We start from the raw sequence: 19,342 nt of genomic DNA on the forward strand, positions 1-19,342 counted from the left end.
TCTCTATACTGGTGTCTCTCCCCCTCGACACCGCTTGCTTTCTTTGTAATAGCTTTCATTAATGCAAACAACTATTTTCTCAATTCACTTTCCTGTTCTCTCAATTGCTCTTGACATTGGTTTTCCCGCACGACACTGACAGTCTCGTCTAGCGTGCGGAGGGGACTCCGGTTGGCGGACAGTAACCTTGGAATCATCGGTTGCTTAGCCTTACGTCGCCCTTCCAAGAAGTCTCAGGAAGGCGCCGCGTAACAGTGTGTGAAGAAAAATTTTGGGCTTCAAAGAAGCCAACCATATTTTGCCACGTGGCTGCCCAAACTTAAAAAAAAAAAAAAAACGTTAAGTTTTTAGTGCTGTTATTTTCGGCATTTTTTAGCTGTTTTTTATGCAGTTTGTGTTGTTTTTGGTGCTGTTGAAAACTTAACGTTCTCTTTTTTTAAGTTTGAGCAGCCACGTGGCAAAATATAATTGGCTTCTTTGAAGCCCAAATTTTTTCTTCACGCTCCTTCCGAAAGTACTATGCCTTATTGAAAAAAAAGTGCAAAGTGCAGGGTTTTTTTTTTATGTATTCTCTCGCTTTCTCACAACGCGGTCGAATCGAGTTACATTAAACCCATGAACTCTCCCTATCATCGTCAGTAAGTACAAGGGGTTAACCCATATTTTAAAAATTGAAAACTAAATTTCCAAATTGGTCACTCTATTCATCGGCTTAAACCCTATTATTATCTCTCTCTCAACATCAGCCCGTGAAGATGTTCAGGAAGTAAGTACAATCTTTTTTTTTCCCGCTCTCTTTCTTAATCTTGGTTTCAATTCGCGATGTTTTATTTATTTGATTCGCTTGCGTGGAATTAGTGATTCCAGTTGCAAGTACATTTTATGCCTGATTAGTGATTTGCTTTTCTATACTATTTTGGTTAAGAAGGGTAATTAGGGTATTTGCAAGTGATTTTTGTGAGTAGGTTTGCCTTTTTAATTGCAATGGGGAAATTGATTTTCGTTTTTGTAGTTTAGAGGGTAAGTAAGTGGGTAACCTTCCTGCTCCCTCATCCTTACCACTACTGTAGTAAATTGCTTTAGTTTCGAAAAAAAAAAAGTTGCTTACTTTGGCTGTTTTGTTTGATTTTCTTGATTGTTAGGGAAATTGAGCAATGGGTGCTTTGATAAAAGAGCTGGAAGTACTCGTTTATACTTGTATGCTATATGTATATGCAGAACATTGATGTTAGTCAGTTTTAGTGTAAGAAATAGCAATTCATATCTGGTTTGATTCTAATGCCTTGCCATCTTGTGATGTGCTAAAGTTTAAAATTGTTTGTTGCTGGCTGCAATTCATAGCTGGGGTATGATGCTGTTCTTTTTCTGTGGTCCAGGTCTCTGTATGTCCTTGCTTAATTTTTTAGCATACCACTAACAAAGACTTTACAAAATTATATTTCTTTTTTTCATTGGGTGAAGATTAGTGTTTTTTGCGCAAGAAGAATGTTGGTAGTGTTTCGGAGGTTCTCAACTTCAATTTAGCTGATCACTTTGTCTAAGTTTGTGTAGACTAAATGTTTTTTTTTTTCTTGTATGGATTTCTTTAGCCTCAATTTAGATGAGGGTTGGGAGGATAGCTCATTGAAACTATTTTAATAGTTCTCAAACGACAAAAATTGCTGTTGGTTTAAGAACATTAAGGGATCGGTGTTTGATACATTTAGAATTTAGAGAGACACATGTTAGATGCTTGGGTGTTGAATAGCTACCTAGAATGCTTTTAATAGAGAGGGAAAAGGGGATTATCAAGACTGGTTCATAGTTATCAAACGAGAAATACATGATGCTTAAAGAGAAGCAGGCATGACTCGGAGCCAAAGTTCTTGCTCAAGATTCTGTTCAACATATATAAATATATTAGTATTGATTACATGATTCAGGAAATGATGTTGACAATCCATCTGCTGATCTCATTAGAGTCACCTCCTTAACTTGAAACTCTGTGAAATATGCATCTCACTGGTAGCCATTAAGCTGTCATAGACTGAAATGACTGTAACATCTCAAAACATAGAGGTAGCTAACACCCAAAGAAGGACGCAACTGAAAATCAGCTACTTGTTCTTGCAATCTGCTTTTGCTGGAGTCTTTCTTGGGTTTGGAGATTTGCTTGTCATTTACCTACTTTTTGCTGTTGTTTTCTCCTGTTTGATGTCCTTACTTGAAATTCTATGTTTTCTAGTAACCAAGGATTGAAATGATAATGCCAAATCACTCTTGTAAAGCTGATCATTGCTTAGATCTTTAAGTACAAATACAAATCATCTTACGGTTCTTGTATCCGAACTCTTTAGCTTCCAACTTGAAGCAGTACCTGCATTTGCACATTTGAGTTCCGTATGATTCTCGTCCACGGAAACTGCTGGCAAATGTTGTATACCTGCGGATTTGGGTCATACAAGGTTGGAAATGGTCACATCCAGATTTCTAATAACAACACTTTCCTAATAAATTAAATACATTCTAAGAAGACAATTCGGGAGCCATATTGATCTGACTCTGCCAATGTACAAAGTGGCCTTCTCCACGATATACTCAGCTAGCTTGCTCTGTCATCCCTCTTACCTACCTATGCTTCTATTCCCTTCATTAGTTGATCAACAAGTTAAAAGTCGTGGGTTGCGTACAAAACACAATGATAACTTGTCACCTGAGATATGTGGACAGGTCGTACGTGTGACTATGATGATTGAAGGAGGTGGCGACTAGAAACGAGATCGACTTAAATCATAGGGAGAAGTCATCTTAAAGAACTTTTAATCTCTTAGAATTCATTATTCATTATGGATTTAGCTAAGAATTTAACACAATGAAGTATATGAAACTGTATAGGCAATAACTACCTGTTACGATCAAGGCACAGTTGTTGTACTTACTTATGTCTGATGCTTGCAAGAGTCTCCTTACTCTGGTTTAGAACTTGCATATCCGCGTCGGAAAAAAAGGTGCAATTAAAAAGATATTTAGTTCTTGAAGAATCCTTGAGTTGCCTTAAATATAGATAATCTAAAATCGCAATGAGATATGCTTAAATAGAGCGGAATGGGTATGGAAGATTCATATAGCCGTCGGATTGAGGCCTAGTTGATCGATTGTTGAATGATTGATTAACTTGTTGGGCCATGTCTTTGGTAGCATAGATTTCATCCAAGTAGTAGTTGATGCCGTTACCTGCGTGTACAGTGCGGAGAGCTACGATTGGCCCCTCCGACAGACTTACTCATGGCTTTCAGCAGTCCAACTACCTGATTGATATAAAGTATATTTAATTAACCAGAAGGAATTATATGCTTTTTATTTTATATTCCAACCAATTAATAGACAATTATCATGCAACTGATTTAACCAGGTAAAATAATTCAAACTAAATAGGCCCTTAAACTTAAATATCGTTAAGTCAAAATTTTCTAAAAGACAATGTGTTTGTCATTTGTCTTATATCTTAAGTTCTTATGCTCAAATTTATCAAGTTTGTTGTGGCCCACTACAATTTATGTTGCTAAGCTAAAATAATTTGGTCAACTCAATCTATGTTAAATATGTAGGTTTTCAAATGAAGAAGTGTCTGGACAAAATCAAGTCAAGGCATCTGTGCAGCGTAGAATTCGTCAAAGCATTGCGGAAGAGGTCTTGACTATGCTATGACTCACTTACTTTATTTCTTCTAAACTCCCTAACAAATCCCACATCTATAAAAGACGGGAGAGATGATGGGTATATAAGAAGCAAGGCCTTAGATTCTAGTGACATGTTTTAAAGCCGTGCGGACCTAGGCCCAAAGCGGACAATATCACTAGTGGGATGGGTTGTTACATATGGTATCAGAGCCACTCCGCGTGCAACCTTCAATGATGGTGGGCAAACCTTAGCGGACATTGAGTCCCTAAGAGAGGGAAGAAGGGAGGGGGGTGTATGTAACACCCTAGGCAATCCCACATCGGCAAAACACGGGAGAGATGCTGGATATATATGGAAGCAAGGCTTAGATCCTAGTGACGCATTTTAGTGCCATGCAGGCGTAGGCCCAAAGCGGACAATAGCACTAGTGGGCTGGGCTGTTACACATACTTTATTCCAACTAAAGGATTTCCGTGAAATCATTGTGCATGGTTAAAATGTGTTAATAATGCTAACATTACTTCCTTTTTGCAGTATCCATTATTAGAGCCAGTGTTGGAAGATTTGCTTCCAAAGAAGTCTCCGCTCATTGTTGCAAAATGGTTGAGTTCATTTTTCTTCATGCAGACGGCTTCTTTTATCTGCTTTTTTTCTTCCATTGACAATATATTTCTATCATTCATCTTTTCTTTTGCAGTCAAAATCATCTGAATCTAGTTGTGGTAAACAATGTACCCCTGTTTTTCAACATACGTGATGGACCTTATATGCCTACTTTACGTCTTCTACATCAATGTAAGTTATCCGTTATTTTTGTTCTTTTCTTCCTGCTTTATTTTCTTTTCCATTAAATCAGTGGTCATCCTTCCTTTAATGGTCATCCTTCCTTTCTTTTGCTAATCTTTCTGATAGTTGTGGCATGTCTTTTTCAACTCTTTAATGCTTTACTGATAAGTCTTATGCCTGTTATTAGTGTTGGGTTTCCTTGGTTACTGGCCTTTGACAATCCAGATCCGATATAATTAGAACTTTCGGCCTGGTAAAGTTATTTGTTTTACCAGTGAAATCACTTCAAAAAATTGGACTGGTTGAGTGTGGTCAGTATTAGGACATTTTTTGTCATCAGCATGTATTTCCCTCAATGTGCAGCCAAGTTGGCCCTTGTGGGCTGTGAAGGGAAAAAGAGAGCTTCATAAGAAATTTGAAGAATGTAAAGAAAGAATAGTTGACTTCTCATCTGTGGAGTTTTTTGAGATTCTAATTGAACATGTATCAAGCACGACAAGATTTGGAATAGCTATGACCAATGCAACAAATAATTCAAGCCAGCTGAATGCTGCTGATTAGCATATTAAGATATATAACCAAGCAACAGTTGATTGGATATGTGATTCACATCAGTGATCTGATTAGAATGCTCTTGATATCTAATGTCTTAATGCCTCATTTTTCTTTTCCCTTGGTATGCATAACTGGTACTATTCAGAAGATATACTTTCTTGATTCAATAAGACTAGCAGTCACAGTCAAGGATCAAGCATTTGTGTACTTCCGATAGGCCTATAGGGAATATTTAAATTATTGAAGTTAGAGAATCCCTTTTTGAAGGGGAGCCTTGGCGTAACTGGTAAAGTTGCTGCCATATGACCAGGAGGTCACGGGTTCGAGCCGTGGAAACAACCTCTTACAGAAATGCAAGGTAAGGCTGCGTACAATAGACCCTTGTGGTCCGGCCCTTTCCCAGACCCTGTGCATAGCGGGAGCTTAGTGCACCGGGCTGCCCTTTTTTTTTTTTTTTTTTTTTTGAAGTTAGAGATTTCGTTCACAATCTCGTTTGAAATTGAATCTAGGAAATTAAATTACCATGTTGAGGTCATTGATTTCTTTAGAAGGGGAAGGACAAAATATAAAGTAATTTGTTATGCTTGGGATTGTAGATGATGTGGGTGCTCTGAAACTCAAGGGTGCATCTTTCATTCAGTTAATTGGGTCTTACTCCTTGTAAGTATAGGCATGAAAGACACGCAAAATATTAAGTAATTTTTGACAAGTCTGGCTCTTGAAGCCATGTTGTTGTTGTTGGCTCTTGAAGACGAAAAAATATTATGCAGTTGTGAGATGGAGCGAGTAGGTTTCTGATTTGACTCATCGTCATATACGTATATGATTTGTTACTTTTCAATATATACCATTGATGAACTTTATTTATTTAATCTGTTGATAATTTTATTCACGCAGTGATATCAATGCTCTGTATGACCTTTCCTCTTTCCCACTATACAGATCCCAATATAATGAAAAAACTACAAGTTGACAGGGGGGCAATTAAATTTGTCCTCTCTGGAGCCAACATAATGTGTCCGGGGCTTACTTCTCCTGGGGGTGCCTTGGATGAGGAAGTGGGAGCAGAAACTCCTGTGGTATGGATAAGAGCAACTTTATGCTATAATATTATTAGTTGTCATTGCTGCAGTTTCTTTTGGAATTTTAATGTGCAGCCTTTTGTTTTTAGGCTATTATGGCTGAAGGGAAGCAACATGCTCTAGCTATTGGGTTTACAAAGATGTCGGCAAAAGATATGTGAGTTGCCATCTCAATATTTACTCGGCTTCTGTTTCTCTTGTATGCCAAAGCATGCTTCTCCGTGTGATAGCACTGAGATGTTTTACCATTTTTAGTTTAAATATGTTCCGTCCTTTGCTTGTTTAGTTTGCTTATTGCCCCTAAATGTGTATTCTTCATAACAATTTATTGCCTCACTTGTCGTGAGCAACATATATCTTATATAAGTTTCTATGAAAATCCTTACCCATAAGAAAAAATGGTTTCAGAAAAGCCTCCAAGTACCTATGTTGGTCTCTTTGAACTTAACATGTTGCCTCTTTGTGTTAAGGTAATCGGCTGATAACACCTTCTAGCTTTAAAAATCCATATAATTCTCTGCTGGACCTTAAATGATTTTGGCAGCTTCAGGATAGTGAGTTGTTGAGAAATGATAGATATACCACTTTTTGTTGTCATTGAATTAATTTTCAGTAGGGAATCCTGAGGTATTTAGTAATCAAATTTTTCGATATTCTAAATATTCGTGTTGGGCACTAATATAGTGTATTCTCTCTGTATGTTTCTGTACATGTGCATATATTATATGAGGTGCAAGACACAGATAGTATGAAAGAAAGGATGCTGTTGATAGCATTCCATCTGCTTCAAGTGGTGGATGTTCTGGTTAGTTCTGGGAAGGGAAGATGACTGTCGTGTTGTCCAAGACTGAAATTTTGGGGGGAGGGGGAGATGACTATAGAAAAAGATATATTTTGAGGTTTCTTTGGATATGATTAGTTGTATATCAGCTTAGAGTTGGTGGAAGGATCCATGCTATAACATACATCCCGATTAACAATTGTTATTTGGTGATCAAGGTAATGGTTACAGTTGAATAGTTGGTTTCCATAACTAGAAGGGAGATGTTACGTTTCTCCATACCTAGAGAGCTGATGCAGAAAACTAAATGTCGAGAGGGGTCTTTTAAACCTTTTCTGGGCATTAATGGCTAGTTGGTTTCCATAACTAGAAGGGAGATGTTACGTTTCTCCATACCTAGAGAACTGATGCAGAAAACTAAACGTCGAGAGGAGTCTTTTAAACCTTTTCTGAACATTAATGGCCTTTGATTTTTCAAAAATGAATAAATAAAATAAGATGATGAATTGCCTTTGGAGCTGCAATCATCATTCTATCTCTTACGAACTGTCATTTATGTTTGATATATTTACATTGGACCACCTATTGGATTGTCCATCTCTTGTGAGACACACTCTTCTTGTCAGAAGTATGAGATTACATATTCAAACTTTTTCACACTGATGATCTTGCTTGCTTTACTTCTATGTTTTTCTCAGATTTGAAAAAGCAGTTTGTGAAGATATACTTCACGGGGACTAATAGACTTTCTTGATTATATTACACAATCTATCTCCATCTCTCTGTATGAGTGAAAAGGAGACACTTTATGTTAGGAGTAACAAATGGTTTTTTAAAGCTTTGGCATTGCTGATCTTTCTTACTTTTATATGAGCCATTTTTCAAGTTCTGTTATTTTTATGTTTCTCATGTCCGAGGTGGTCTATACTCTTCTGTTGTTTCAACACCTGAAAAATCATGTATTACTTTTGCAGAAAGGCAATCAATAAGGGAATTGGTGTGGATAACATGCATTATCTTAATGATGGCCTCTGGAAGGTACTCTCTTGTCACGATCCTATACGAGCAGTGAATTGTTCCCTTTTGATTTATAACTACAGCGTTTTGTTTGTTGATTGAACATGATTATGCTCTTATAACCTAAGCAGTTGTAAGAAATATGAAAGCTATTTCATTCTCTGCTTCTTGTTGACAGATGCAGCGACTGGATTGAGCTCGAATATAAATCAAGGCCCATCTTTTACTAGATGGCAATGTTTACCTGCTGCAAATAGCCAGACTTGCTCATCGTTATGCAGCTTTTATTTCGTTTCTCTAGATGTTAGTGATCAAGCTGAACAAAATTTTCTTAAATTTAGTGATGGCGAGGCAAATTTTCCAGGGGATTTATATAATTTATGATCAGTGTTTTGGAACTGTACTCCTATTACCTCTGCCCGCAATGTGCGGTACACCAACTTCAACCACATTCAGAATCAGTCGTCACTTCACAACCATTACTATCAACCACCACCAAAGTTGCCACTACAGCTAGTATTTAAGTGTGTTTCATCATACAGAGTTTTTACAAGACCTTGTAAAAGTACGATTTTCTCTGCTATTTTGTTGAGTTTTATCTTTATTAATTTTTAACGAATAGAAATTATACACATTCAATTGCTTAGAAAATAAATGGATTTAATTATGTAATCAGATATCTATTAAACCACAGACAACTTCTTTTTTTTTTTTTTTTTTTTTTTTTTTTTTTTATAGAAAGAAGCAAAATGAGGCCTAAGGTGTGTGCATTGTTATATGGAAGATGAAAAAAATACAAGGTTGTGATACAGACGAGATACAAGTGGGGATCTTGTAATACTGAAGATAATATGACGGTTTATTTTATACGGAAACATCTATTTTTTTTAACCAATAAAATCGACTATATACTGTCAAATATTCAGTGATCCACAGCCGTTCATATATCTATAAAACTATCAATAGCAATATCCTAATAGAAAATACAACAGAAATTGCACAAAAGGGCCATAGCAATCTAATTAACGACTGAGCAGATCATTCTAAGCTCTTTCTCCTCTAATCCTTCTGGCAAGCTGAATATGATATGAGATACGTATGGTGCATTTAAGAATGGATCCTACTTAGAACTCCAGTTCATGACAATGATCCGCTTGATCAGAATATATCAAGTAAAGCTTTTCAATTTTTGAAACTATTTAATCGAATTAAATAGTGTATAGGGACATACATTTTTGGGAAGTGGGCAGTAGTGGAGTTAGGATTTTAATTAGAGGGATTCCTAGTATAAAGAATTAGACACAAAAATAAGTTAAGCGGATTCAATATACAGTGTATATATAATTTGATTTATCTATGTAATATCATTTTTTTGCCTAAGGCAGGGAGGAAGGGGGGTTGGGGGGGGGGGGGGGGGGGATTTTATTAACTCCTCCTAGACAAGAATAACTTCGTCTCTAATCATAAGGTTTTTATAAACTTGAAACGAGACAGGTTGGAAAATTTATAAAATCAATATATAACCTTGAAAAGGGACAAGTTGAAATATTTATAAAATTAATCTTCTATTATGAAATAAGTATTCACTTAAAAAACTTCAATATATGAATAGGGAATTTAGGAAAATAAAATCATTATGCTTAATTCACTTTCAAAAAATGACAAACATGATAAACAAATAAATAAGAATAATCATGGTACTCAATACAAAATAATAATTAAAAAAAAAACATATTATTTGACGATCTATTTACATTATTACTATTATATATAAGGGCAAACTTAGGGACTTTTGTAGTCTCACAAGAATTTCTAAATTTTTTTTAAACATTTTAATTAATTACTTTTAGGTCCTAATCTTGAGGCTGCGTACAATAGATCCTTGTAGTCCGGCCTTTTCCCGAACCTCGCGCATAGCGAGAGCTTAGTGCACCGGGCTCCCCTTTTTTTTTTTTACTTTTAGGTCCTAATCTTATTTATTTAAGTCAATTTTTTTGTTTTGGTTTTTAAGGTCTACTTTTCAAAAGCTATCGAATCTCCTACCTCATTTTTCATGTTCTTTGGTTTTCTGTTTAGTGCTCGATATCCGCATTTGAGCCCAATTAATCCAGATAATTCGCACTGTATCGCGCCCATTCGGGGGAAGCGCTCCCTCCAAAGATTTTTTCCATATCCATGTTCGAACTCCTAATCCCTAATTAAGGGAGAAGCAGCTCCATTCGCTGCACAAGTTAAATTATGTATTTGTCTTAGAAGTTCATTAACTATGTATAGATTATTTATTTAGAACTAAATAACTTCAGAAAATTAGGATACATAACTTATAAATGTCAAATTTTGGCTCCGCATTTGATTTGAAGTAAATAATTTCATCAAAATGAAAGTTAAAATATTAAAGGAGTGAAATGAAAGTTTTGCTTTCATATATTGAAAATATACTTATATGAAATTTAATTATTACTAACGTAATTACCCACTTGTAAGACTACAATGGGTATATGGTTGTTGTTGTTGTACACTTGTACTAACACAAATTATATTTCTTTAATTAAAATATCTACGTTTATATCTTGAGTAAGCCCGGGCCTCACATAACTAGTTATCCTAACAAGTCCACATCATATTAATTCAATTTACTTCCCAACCCAATTTATCCTATTTTCACCCTTGGGATTGGTTCTTATCTGTGTATTGTTATTCTATATTTTATCTAGGTCGATGATAAGTTGGAAAAGTGAAAAAATATAAAGATGAAATATTGTAACATTGAAAGAAGCATTCTCGCCAAAGTAGAGTCGTTAAGCTTTGAATTTCTCTACATATTGATGTTTACATGCTAAATGATAATAAAAAATTATATTGTAAGTAATTCAAATGTTCAATTCTTTAGATTTTTGTTTCAAAGATCCAAATTCAAACCATAAAACAAAAACACTAAATTCTTTATAAGGAACTAAACCACAATTATCTTTCTATTTTCTTTAGTTATTTACTAGAGCAATAATGTGGAAGTCGAACTGGGGCAAGTGTTCGAATTTATTATGACATAGCCTTGAGGTGCTCAACAAACCTTTTAACATTTTAAAAACTTTTTTGGTTTTTGGATTGATCCAAAAACACTTTTTATCTACGTTGGGGTTGATTTTTTATTTTAATAACGGAAAAGTGCCTAAAATACTCCTGAACTATTGGATTTGGTATAAAAATACCCCCCCCCCCCCCCCCCCGTCTATCTTTTCGCTCCAAAATGCCTCTGACGTCAGCGTATTGGTCCTAAATTGCCCTTATTTATAACGACAATATAATTAAGAATTTCATTTAATATATGCCATGTTCTTACTGGTTAGTTTTATAATTAACCTAAACTAATTAAATCTCAACCCAAAACTCGAATCCACCTAATAACCTGTACTCGCTCCAAATAAAATCCCCCATCAGCCAAGAAGAAACCCCCAATTTAATACTATCATTTATTGTGAAAAATTGTAAAACGATGTGTTCTTACTTCTTAGGTAGTTGTTGTTCCTCTTATATTTCTATTTGCGGACAAATTTTTTTCTATATATAAAATAATCAAAGAAACACTTTAGCATAATTGTCCATGGAAAAGAATTATGCCAACATGTGAAGGGGAAATTTTTAAATATAACTAAATAATTAAAGTATTGATCACACATTTAACACTAATTATAAATAACGTTCAATGATTTTCATTTGTAATAGTTGTTAGCAGTGAGGTTGTTCGGTCTCATTGATTGCAAGAGAGAGAGTGATTATAAAATAAAATGTGTCAAGGTTATCAAGAAAAATAATTTTTAAAAATAATCATAACTATACTATGGTAGAATTATAATCCACTACGTTATTGAATACATATGAAACGAGTTATCGAATGATCAAACAAACACTAAAGCAATTATCAAAATTGATAACCTTTGGAAAAAATACGACCTAATTTGACATGGTAATAATCACCAATCCCTTTTCTACAAGTCAAGTAATTTTATTAACGCGGGAAAACCCTTTTATACAAGTAGTATACTAAAAATAAGAGAGTTTATATGGAAATATGATTCTGTACTAAAGACACCTAACTATAATTACAAAACAGGACATCATGGAGGTCAAAAATTAAATTAAAACAAGGTATTTCTCAATTGTACAGAGTCATTTTCTAATTCCTCAAATACTCTTATTTCTCTCCTTCTACATAATGCACACAATGACTAACGGGAAACATTTCATGTGTTGCATCTTCTCTTTATTCATCTACAGGTCTTGCTGTGCAATACATTCTTTTTCCCTCCCAAAGATGTGGTACATTTCACTTATCACAACATCGTCTATTTATCCTTTAAAGGAACATTTTACAATGTATGTAGTTACATTTATCATATTAGAAACATTACAACCTCAAAACGTTAATTAACATCTAACTATTTATATCTCAAATGAACAATCACGTGCCTCAAGAAACTACCTATGGTCACTAACTTGAGTAGCATGCTTTCACCTGCCAGAATTTCTTACTTCTAACATTCAGGTTTCTCTATTTGCCCAACCCCTCTTTGTCCAACTGTCTCCTCCCCTTATCATTGCTCTATCTCCCGTATGATTCGACCCCCTATCACAATCACTTTCTCCCCTGAATCTCCTCCCATGTGCTACCATTTTCATTTTCGCAAGATTGTGTTAAAATGTTTTTATACCTTGCCATACTATTTTATTGTTTTTTAAATTTATGTTCAAACAAAACGCAAAGCATTTATACTACAATCAAGGTACTGACTCGACGTTTTTGTTAATGGACACTTATGAAATCATATTTATCACAATACTCTTCCTTAAAGTTGCTAAGACATATTTTCTTCTCACTCCTTGTTTTTTCGTGGATACAATTGTGGTCTTGTCATTATCCTCTCGACATGGAAGCTCTACATCGATGGTACAAAGTATAATCTGCCCAAAAGTTATCAAATTAAAAAAGCATAATGCACTAAGTCAAGGTTCACTGTGGAGAGTAAGTTGCATAACAATTATCAAATAGAAAAACATAATACATGAACAAGGTTTATGAACGAAGAGCACCACATAACACTAAAGATCAAGACATTGACTCTGGGGTTGCCAACTCACATGATTGATATCATCATATCAATTGTCATTTTTCTCAAAAGTATTGACCAATAACAACCAGAGGAGTCTACATAATGATGATCGACCTAAAATCAAATAATAAAAAGTTCAAAAACATACAGGCATTATAACCAGAAATATCTAAAAAGAAAAAATAGATAGATTATCAAAATATATAAATTACATGCTCATCACTTGAAAAAAGAAAATTTCATGACTTTAGAACCCGTTCGAGTCAACTCTTATGAAAATATTTCTTTAGAATCAATATTAGAAATTAATAAGATAGCGAACATACCCATAGTGTCAATATATAAGACACCATATGATTCTGGTCAAGATCATCTCTTCGCAATACAAACTTCATTACAAAAATTGTAAAAGAAAGTTTAAAACATAGCCTATCAATTGAAATTTTAAATGAATGGTTTGTCATGTGATTAAACACTAGAAAGTGATTGAATAACACATCCAAAATATTAGGAGTGGATTGATATGTACTAATGAATATGGGAGGTCAAACAACCGTATAGTAATATGAGCTGGTGAAGTAATCAACCGCGAAATGTTCTAGCGCGTTTGATGTCTCAATTCTGTTATAGATAAAATCATAAAGTCAAGTATAGTAAATGTTAGTCTAAGCAAGTACATCAACTTAGTATATGTTAAGTGAGGAAAGAAATAGGGTTAATCAAATTTCTTGTTTTACAACTTACAACTCAATTTTGATTATTTTTCTTGTGACATTTAAGTTAAGATCATATTATGTATCAAAATTAGAAGATCAAGTTCACATCAAGATATCATAAATATGACTAGTTTTTCTCATTTTCGGCATGGTATCAAAGCATAGGTTTTTAATATCATTAGTTCCTAGTCCTTATTCCCTTTCTAGTTCCCATTCATGGTCCCATTAAAAGATCCATTCTATCTGAATTTTCTTTTTCGACTTTCATCATTTATTGTCTGTTCAAAAGATACACTGGAGCAGTCCAACAAAATTTGATTTTTTTTTTGTTAAAGATACTATCTGCAATAAATTTTCATCTTTTATTAATGAAGATGATTATTAATTTGTCACCCCTGTCTTAAATTACATCCAAAAAATAGAGACAAACAATTTCATCCTTACTAGTGGTATTGCGTTGTTAAATCACAGAGATAGTCGAATAGGTCTTAATTCACTTTGCATCAATTAAGGAGCTATCACGTGGTCAAGCCTCCTAAAACAAACAGAAATTTGACACATCTCTATTCCAAAGATTCAAAACAACACTCTATTGCATTTAGTAATGCTGACTTCAAGAAGTGCTCATATATTGGACCTTGGAGGCCATCTTTTATCTATAAAATCGTCTTTCTCAAGTACTTATTACCTTGGTCTACTCCTCACTCTTCAAATTCTTTGTAGGCTAATTGCATGTTTATCTCATTTATATAAGGTCAAGTGAACAAATGAGAGTAAGATGTGTCTTCGTTTTGTGCTGTATTCGCAAAGTAGGGGGTCAGATTCTCACACAGATTAGTGCATAGATTGTGTGTTTTTTTAGTAAGCAAATGCATAGGTTGCAATCTGGTTAAATAGTTTTAGATATTCGACTCCATATCCATTTTTCAACACTTAAACATTACCAAAGAAACTAATTGGAGTACCATTAACACAATAGAAAAAATGTATACATACGTTGTTATCATCATGGAGATAAATCGACAAAGTCTCTCAAAGCCCAACCGATGTCTCCGTCAGTGGTAATAATTCAAGTAACTGATGAGTTGTAACATGAAAAACAATTACAATGTTTAAATTCTTCCTAGCAATTTTATTGAGTTGTAAAATATATACAAATACATACCGCACTGTATATGTCGTAGAGTGATATCCTTAGATGTCTTGAATAACTTCCTATCGATCAACTTATCTTTTATACTGTAGGAACGATAATTTTTTTTGTAAGGATCTTGTGCGAACGAAAATTTAAATAATATATTAATATAATAAACATTTGAAACACAAGTAGACAAATGGTTTACTTTAATTCCTCCACGTTACCAACAAGTTGCTCTTGGATGTCTTTAACGTTCTCGATATTAAAGTAATCATACATACTTCGATAATTCTGCCAAAAAATAAATTAACTTCTTTACATAAAAAGAAATTATGCAATACAAATGCTAGATATACTCCACAATAGATGTTACTATCTTCAACAAGAATAACCTTTTATCCCTTCTAATAAAGTTTGCTTCACACCATCTACGCTATGCGTTCCCGGTTAAATCATAAAACTGACATTCAAAGTGCTCCATGATTGACCGTTAAACCTTGTGCTTTTTGTAATACTGGCACCTATTCATCAGAGACGATGTGTGGGTTTATTGACTTTGACCAACTAAGTATTTGTAATAAATTTTTTTTAGTAAAACTACAATGCCTATGTTTCTATTGAATTATAATTAACAAGAATGTGTTAATAGTTCTTGTAAAATAACCATGATTGACTTCTTGTATCTTCTTCAATCGCCTCCATGATTGACCCGTAAACCTTTTGCTTTTTGTAATACTAGCATCTATTAATAAGAGACGATGTGTGGGTTGATTGAATTTGACCAACTAAGTCCATGTAACAAAAAAAATATTGAAACAACAATGCCTATGTTTCTATTGAAGTAGAATTAACAATAATACGTTAATAGTTCCTGTAAAATAACCTATCAAGGTGATTATGTATATTTCTATCCTAAATGCATTTTAGTCTCCCGAGGCTCGGGTTCAGAAATGTGCCATGTTCGACCTATCTGCAATCAAGAATTCGTTTTCCCAATCAAATTCAAGATTCATAAATAGTACTAATCGTTGGACTGACAATCATATAATTAAACACGAGATTGAATAACGAAACTAATATGATGAATTGATAAGACAATTCAAGCTTCAAACTATAATATTAATGAAACATCATAACCCTAGACCAATAAATTACAATAGCAGAGAGACAAGAAAGATTAGGAGTGATGACGCTAGAGTCGTTCTTCCACTTGTCAAATCTCCCATCCCTCTTTGGGATTTCTCCTTTAAACTAGTCCAATATCCTAAAAAATCAGTGTTTAACATTTATTTATAGTGTGTGAAAACACATGAGGACTAAAATACCTTTCCTAAACCAAAATTGACCCGAACAGACTCGAAAAACATTTATTACATCGTGTGGCACGACATAAGCTAAAACTTCAGAGGGCATAAAATTATGTAGGTAACCCCTACTTTGACCATACGACGTCGTGTGGCACGGTGCCGTGCATCATGGTAGGCTAAAAAAGTTTCTCCTTTGCACTTTTGTCGGCTGATGTCGTGCGCTCTCGGCCCTCGAACCCCAAACTTGATCCCAATTAGTATTCGTCGACTTTTACTTAGATTTCAAAATTATATTTGATTTGTATTAGGTCTAATGCTCTAAAAAATTAGTATCTAACATCTATTTATGGTGTGTGAAAACACATGAGGACCAACATACCTTTCCCAAACCAAAGTTGACTTGAACAGGCACAAAAAACATTTATCACATCGTGTTGCATGGTGTAAGCTAGAACTTCAGAGGGCATAAAATTATGTAGGTAACCCCTACTTTGACCACACCACGTCGTGGGGCACGGTGCGCCGTGCATCATGGTAGGCTAAAAAAGCATTTTTTTTGCACTTTTGTCGGCTGATATCGTGCGCTCTCGATCCTCGACCCCCAAACTTGATCCCAATTAGCATTCATCGACTTTTACTCAGATTCAAAGCTGTATTTGATTCGTTTTAGGTCCATATCTTCCATTTGCTCAAAATTATGTCCTACGCAAGAAAATCCACATATTAGGCACAAAGTAAAAGGATTTGAATTCAAACACAAAGTAAAGCGTACAAAACACAAGGCAAAGTATAGCTAAAATTATGTGTTTCTAGTCTAGTATCATATATGAAGTCACCTTCTTCCTTATCATCCCTCTACCATGTAGTAGCACCACAAGATCACCAATAGTTTTACATTGTTGTCGCCTTCAGTCATTAGAACATCATCGAAAATCCACCGAAATTATTGAATTTGTAAAAGACCTTGAAACCCACTATCCTTAAGCTTGAAGTTCTCAAATTTAACAATCAAAATTCAGAAAAAAAATGCTTGTAATTCGATGTAGGTGTTCGAAAGTCTTGTCAATAACATAAGTGTGAAGCTTATACTAAATTTTGAGCTCATTTCAAGTTGACTTGAAGAGTTGCTAGTCGAAATGTAGAGATGATGCATCAAATAAGTCGAGTTGAAGCGTGGTGTATATCACCTAGTGTTTATAGAGGCGTTTTCGGGGCGAGCCCTGGGGCGGGGCGTACCAAAAATGCTTCGGGGCGTAAATGAAAGGCGTAGATACATAAGGCGTACGCTCTAGAATTTGGGGTGTAAGTCCCGGATGCAAAAGCATAAGCCCCGGGCGTAAAGGAGTACGCCCCAGGCGTTAAATTTGATTTTTATTGTTTTAAAAGTAATTTTGTTATAAATTAGGATTTTTATTATTGGTAAAATGATATTTATATTTTATGTTATCATGTTTTAGTGATTTTTCCTAAAATATATAAATAAATAAAGCAACTTTCATAGAAAATAACACTGCCAATAAATATATTTTTAGATGATTATGCCTTAAATTGATGTGATGGAGATTTCATTGCACTATGTTGCTGAAGCAACTTTATCCGTTTTTGTCATTGCTCTTATACTTTTTGCCCTTCTACTTCTTTGAATATATAAATAAAAGATAGTGCAAATATTAGTTGAGGGTGGGAAGGACTAATAGATCTGAGATTGATTATGAAGTGAATGAATGATTCATTTTAAAGATTATCTAAGGTATTATAATTTTTTGTGTTGTTACCTTCTCAAATAAAATATATAATAATTCTTTTTATATTTTTGGTGATTTATTTGAATTTATTTGCAAAATTTTAATGAAAACTTTATTATTTTTGCTTATTTATAGTAATAAAATTATAAAATTGAAGATACATGAGACATACGCCCCGTAGATCCATGGGACTTACGCCCTGTGTATCGGGGCTTACTCCTGGCCCCGTGCTCCGTAAAACGCCTCGCCTTGCGCCCTTGCCTTTTAAGACACTAATATCACCATTATATTAATGTATGTATTCCGCATGTATATTTGTGTGTATCTCCTCTATGTATTCGTGTATCTTTTGTATATGATATATATCAACTAATTCTCTATGTAATGTACATTGATATATAAGGATATACATGATGTACATTGTTATAGTGATGTTTTCCACATATCGATTTCATAAGTGAATTTTGCCCTTAAATCACCTGCAACCTTCCTCAATTTTTATATGTAGTTTAGTCCAGGTTTTTTAGCGAATTCCAATCACTCCTACTAAAAAAGCAGCTACTTCCTCTATTTCAATTTATTTGTCCTACTTTCCCTTTTAGTATGGTTAAAAAGGGAATGTTACTTTTATGTCTAGTAACCTTTTTTATTGCAACGATCCACATGACACGTTTAAGATTACACAATTCAAAAAATATCTCAGTACTTCTTAAGTTTAAACTATAAGGAGTACTAAATTGGATTGTTAGCTAGTCACTTAAGTTACAATTATATAGCTGAAACTTTCTCTTCTTTTAGTAGGATCCTTAATAGGTTTAATTGATACTCCGTTTTAAGCTTTAAAAAGTCTAAACTGGAAATGGATTTATATGCACTGATAATTCAACATTTTTTACACTATTAGAATATCTAATATATTATAACATGTTAAAGAAAAGAGGAGGAAAATCAAAGAACATTTTCGATTTAGTGTGATCACGTTGTTATATTTTTTTACCCTCATTTTTTCCTTGCTTGTTATTTATGGTCATATTTTATCATTTCCCTACCTTTTTTTTTTTTTTTTTTAATAATAGCTCTATTTTGTATTTTAATTTTCCTTTGTAATGTGGAAAGCTTATATTTCAAATTGTCGGGGTATGACATTTGAAATGACAGAAAATGATATACTTTTCCTTCTAATGGGCTGGTCTTTAATTTTTTCTCTTCAGAATCGAACTTATGCCTATAGGGGCATAAGTTACGTATCATATAATCCGCAAGTTACGCCCAGGCATAAGTTACGTATCATAAGTTGAATTTTGAAGGGTAAAAATTTAAGACCGGACAAACCGTGCAATTACTTGATATTCAGCAAAGCATGATGGGCAAAGTATGATGGGCCAAGATAATCCAGCTTCATATGTGGGCCGTTTTAGGGCTTCATCAGAAACCCTAAGAAAAGCCC

At 34.2% G+C, this 19,342-nt stretch overlaps 1 protein-coding gene across 1 annotated transcript; it reads left to right on the forward strand.

Annotated features, from left to right (window-relative positions):
- The first annotated feature begins 555 nt into the window (after nucleotides 1-555).
- On the forward strand, nucleotides 556-8,513 carry LOC132645986 (uncharacterized). The gene is made up of 8 exons (XM_060363284.1): nucleotides 556-766; nucleotides 3,588-3,669; nucleotides 4,195-4,262; nucleotides 4,358-4,455; nucleotides 5,944-6,080; nucleotides 6,173-6,240; nucleotides 7,839-7,902; nucleotides 8,060-8,513. Exons 1-8 carry the CDS (start codon nucleotides 756-758, stop codon nucleotides 8,075-8,077), a joined length of 546 nt encoding a protein of 181 aa, XP_060219267.1. The 5' UTR covers nucleotides 556-755; the 3' UTR covers nucleotides 8,078-8,513.
- Nucleotides 8,514-19,342: the final 10,829 nt, after the last annotated feature.

This window comes from Lycium barbarum, chromosome 6 (genome assembly GCF_019175385.1).
Source record: "Lycium barbarum isolate Lr01 chromosome 6, ASM1917538v2, whole genome shotgun sequence".
In the NCBI taxonomy this organism is placed as follows: Eukaryota; Viridiplantae; Streptophyta; class Magnoliopsida; order Solanales; family Solanaceae; genus Lycium; species Lycium barbarum.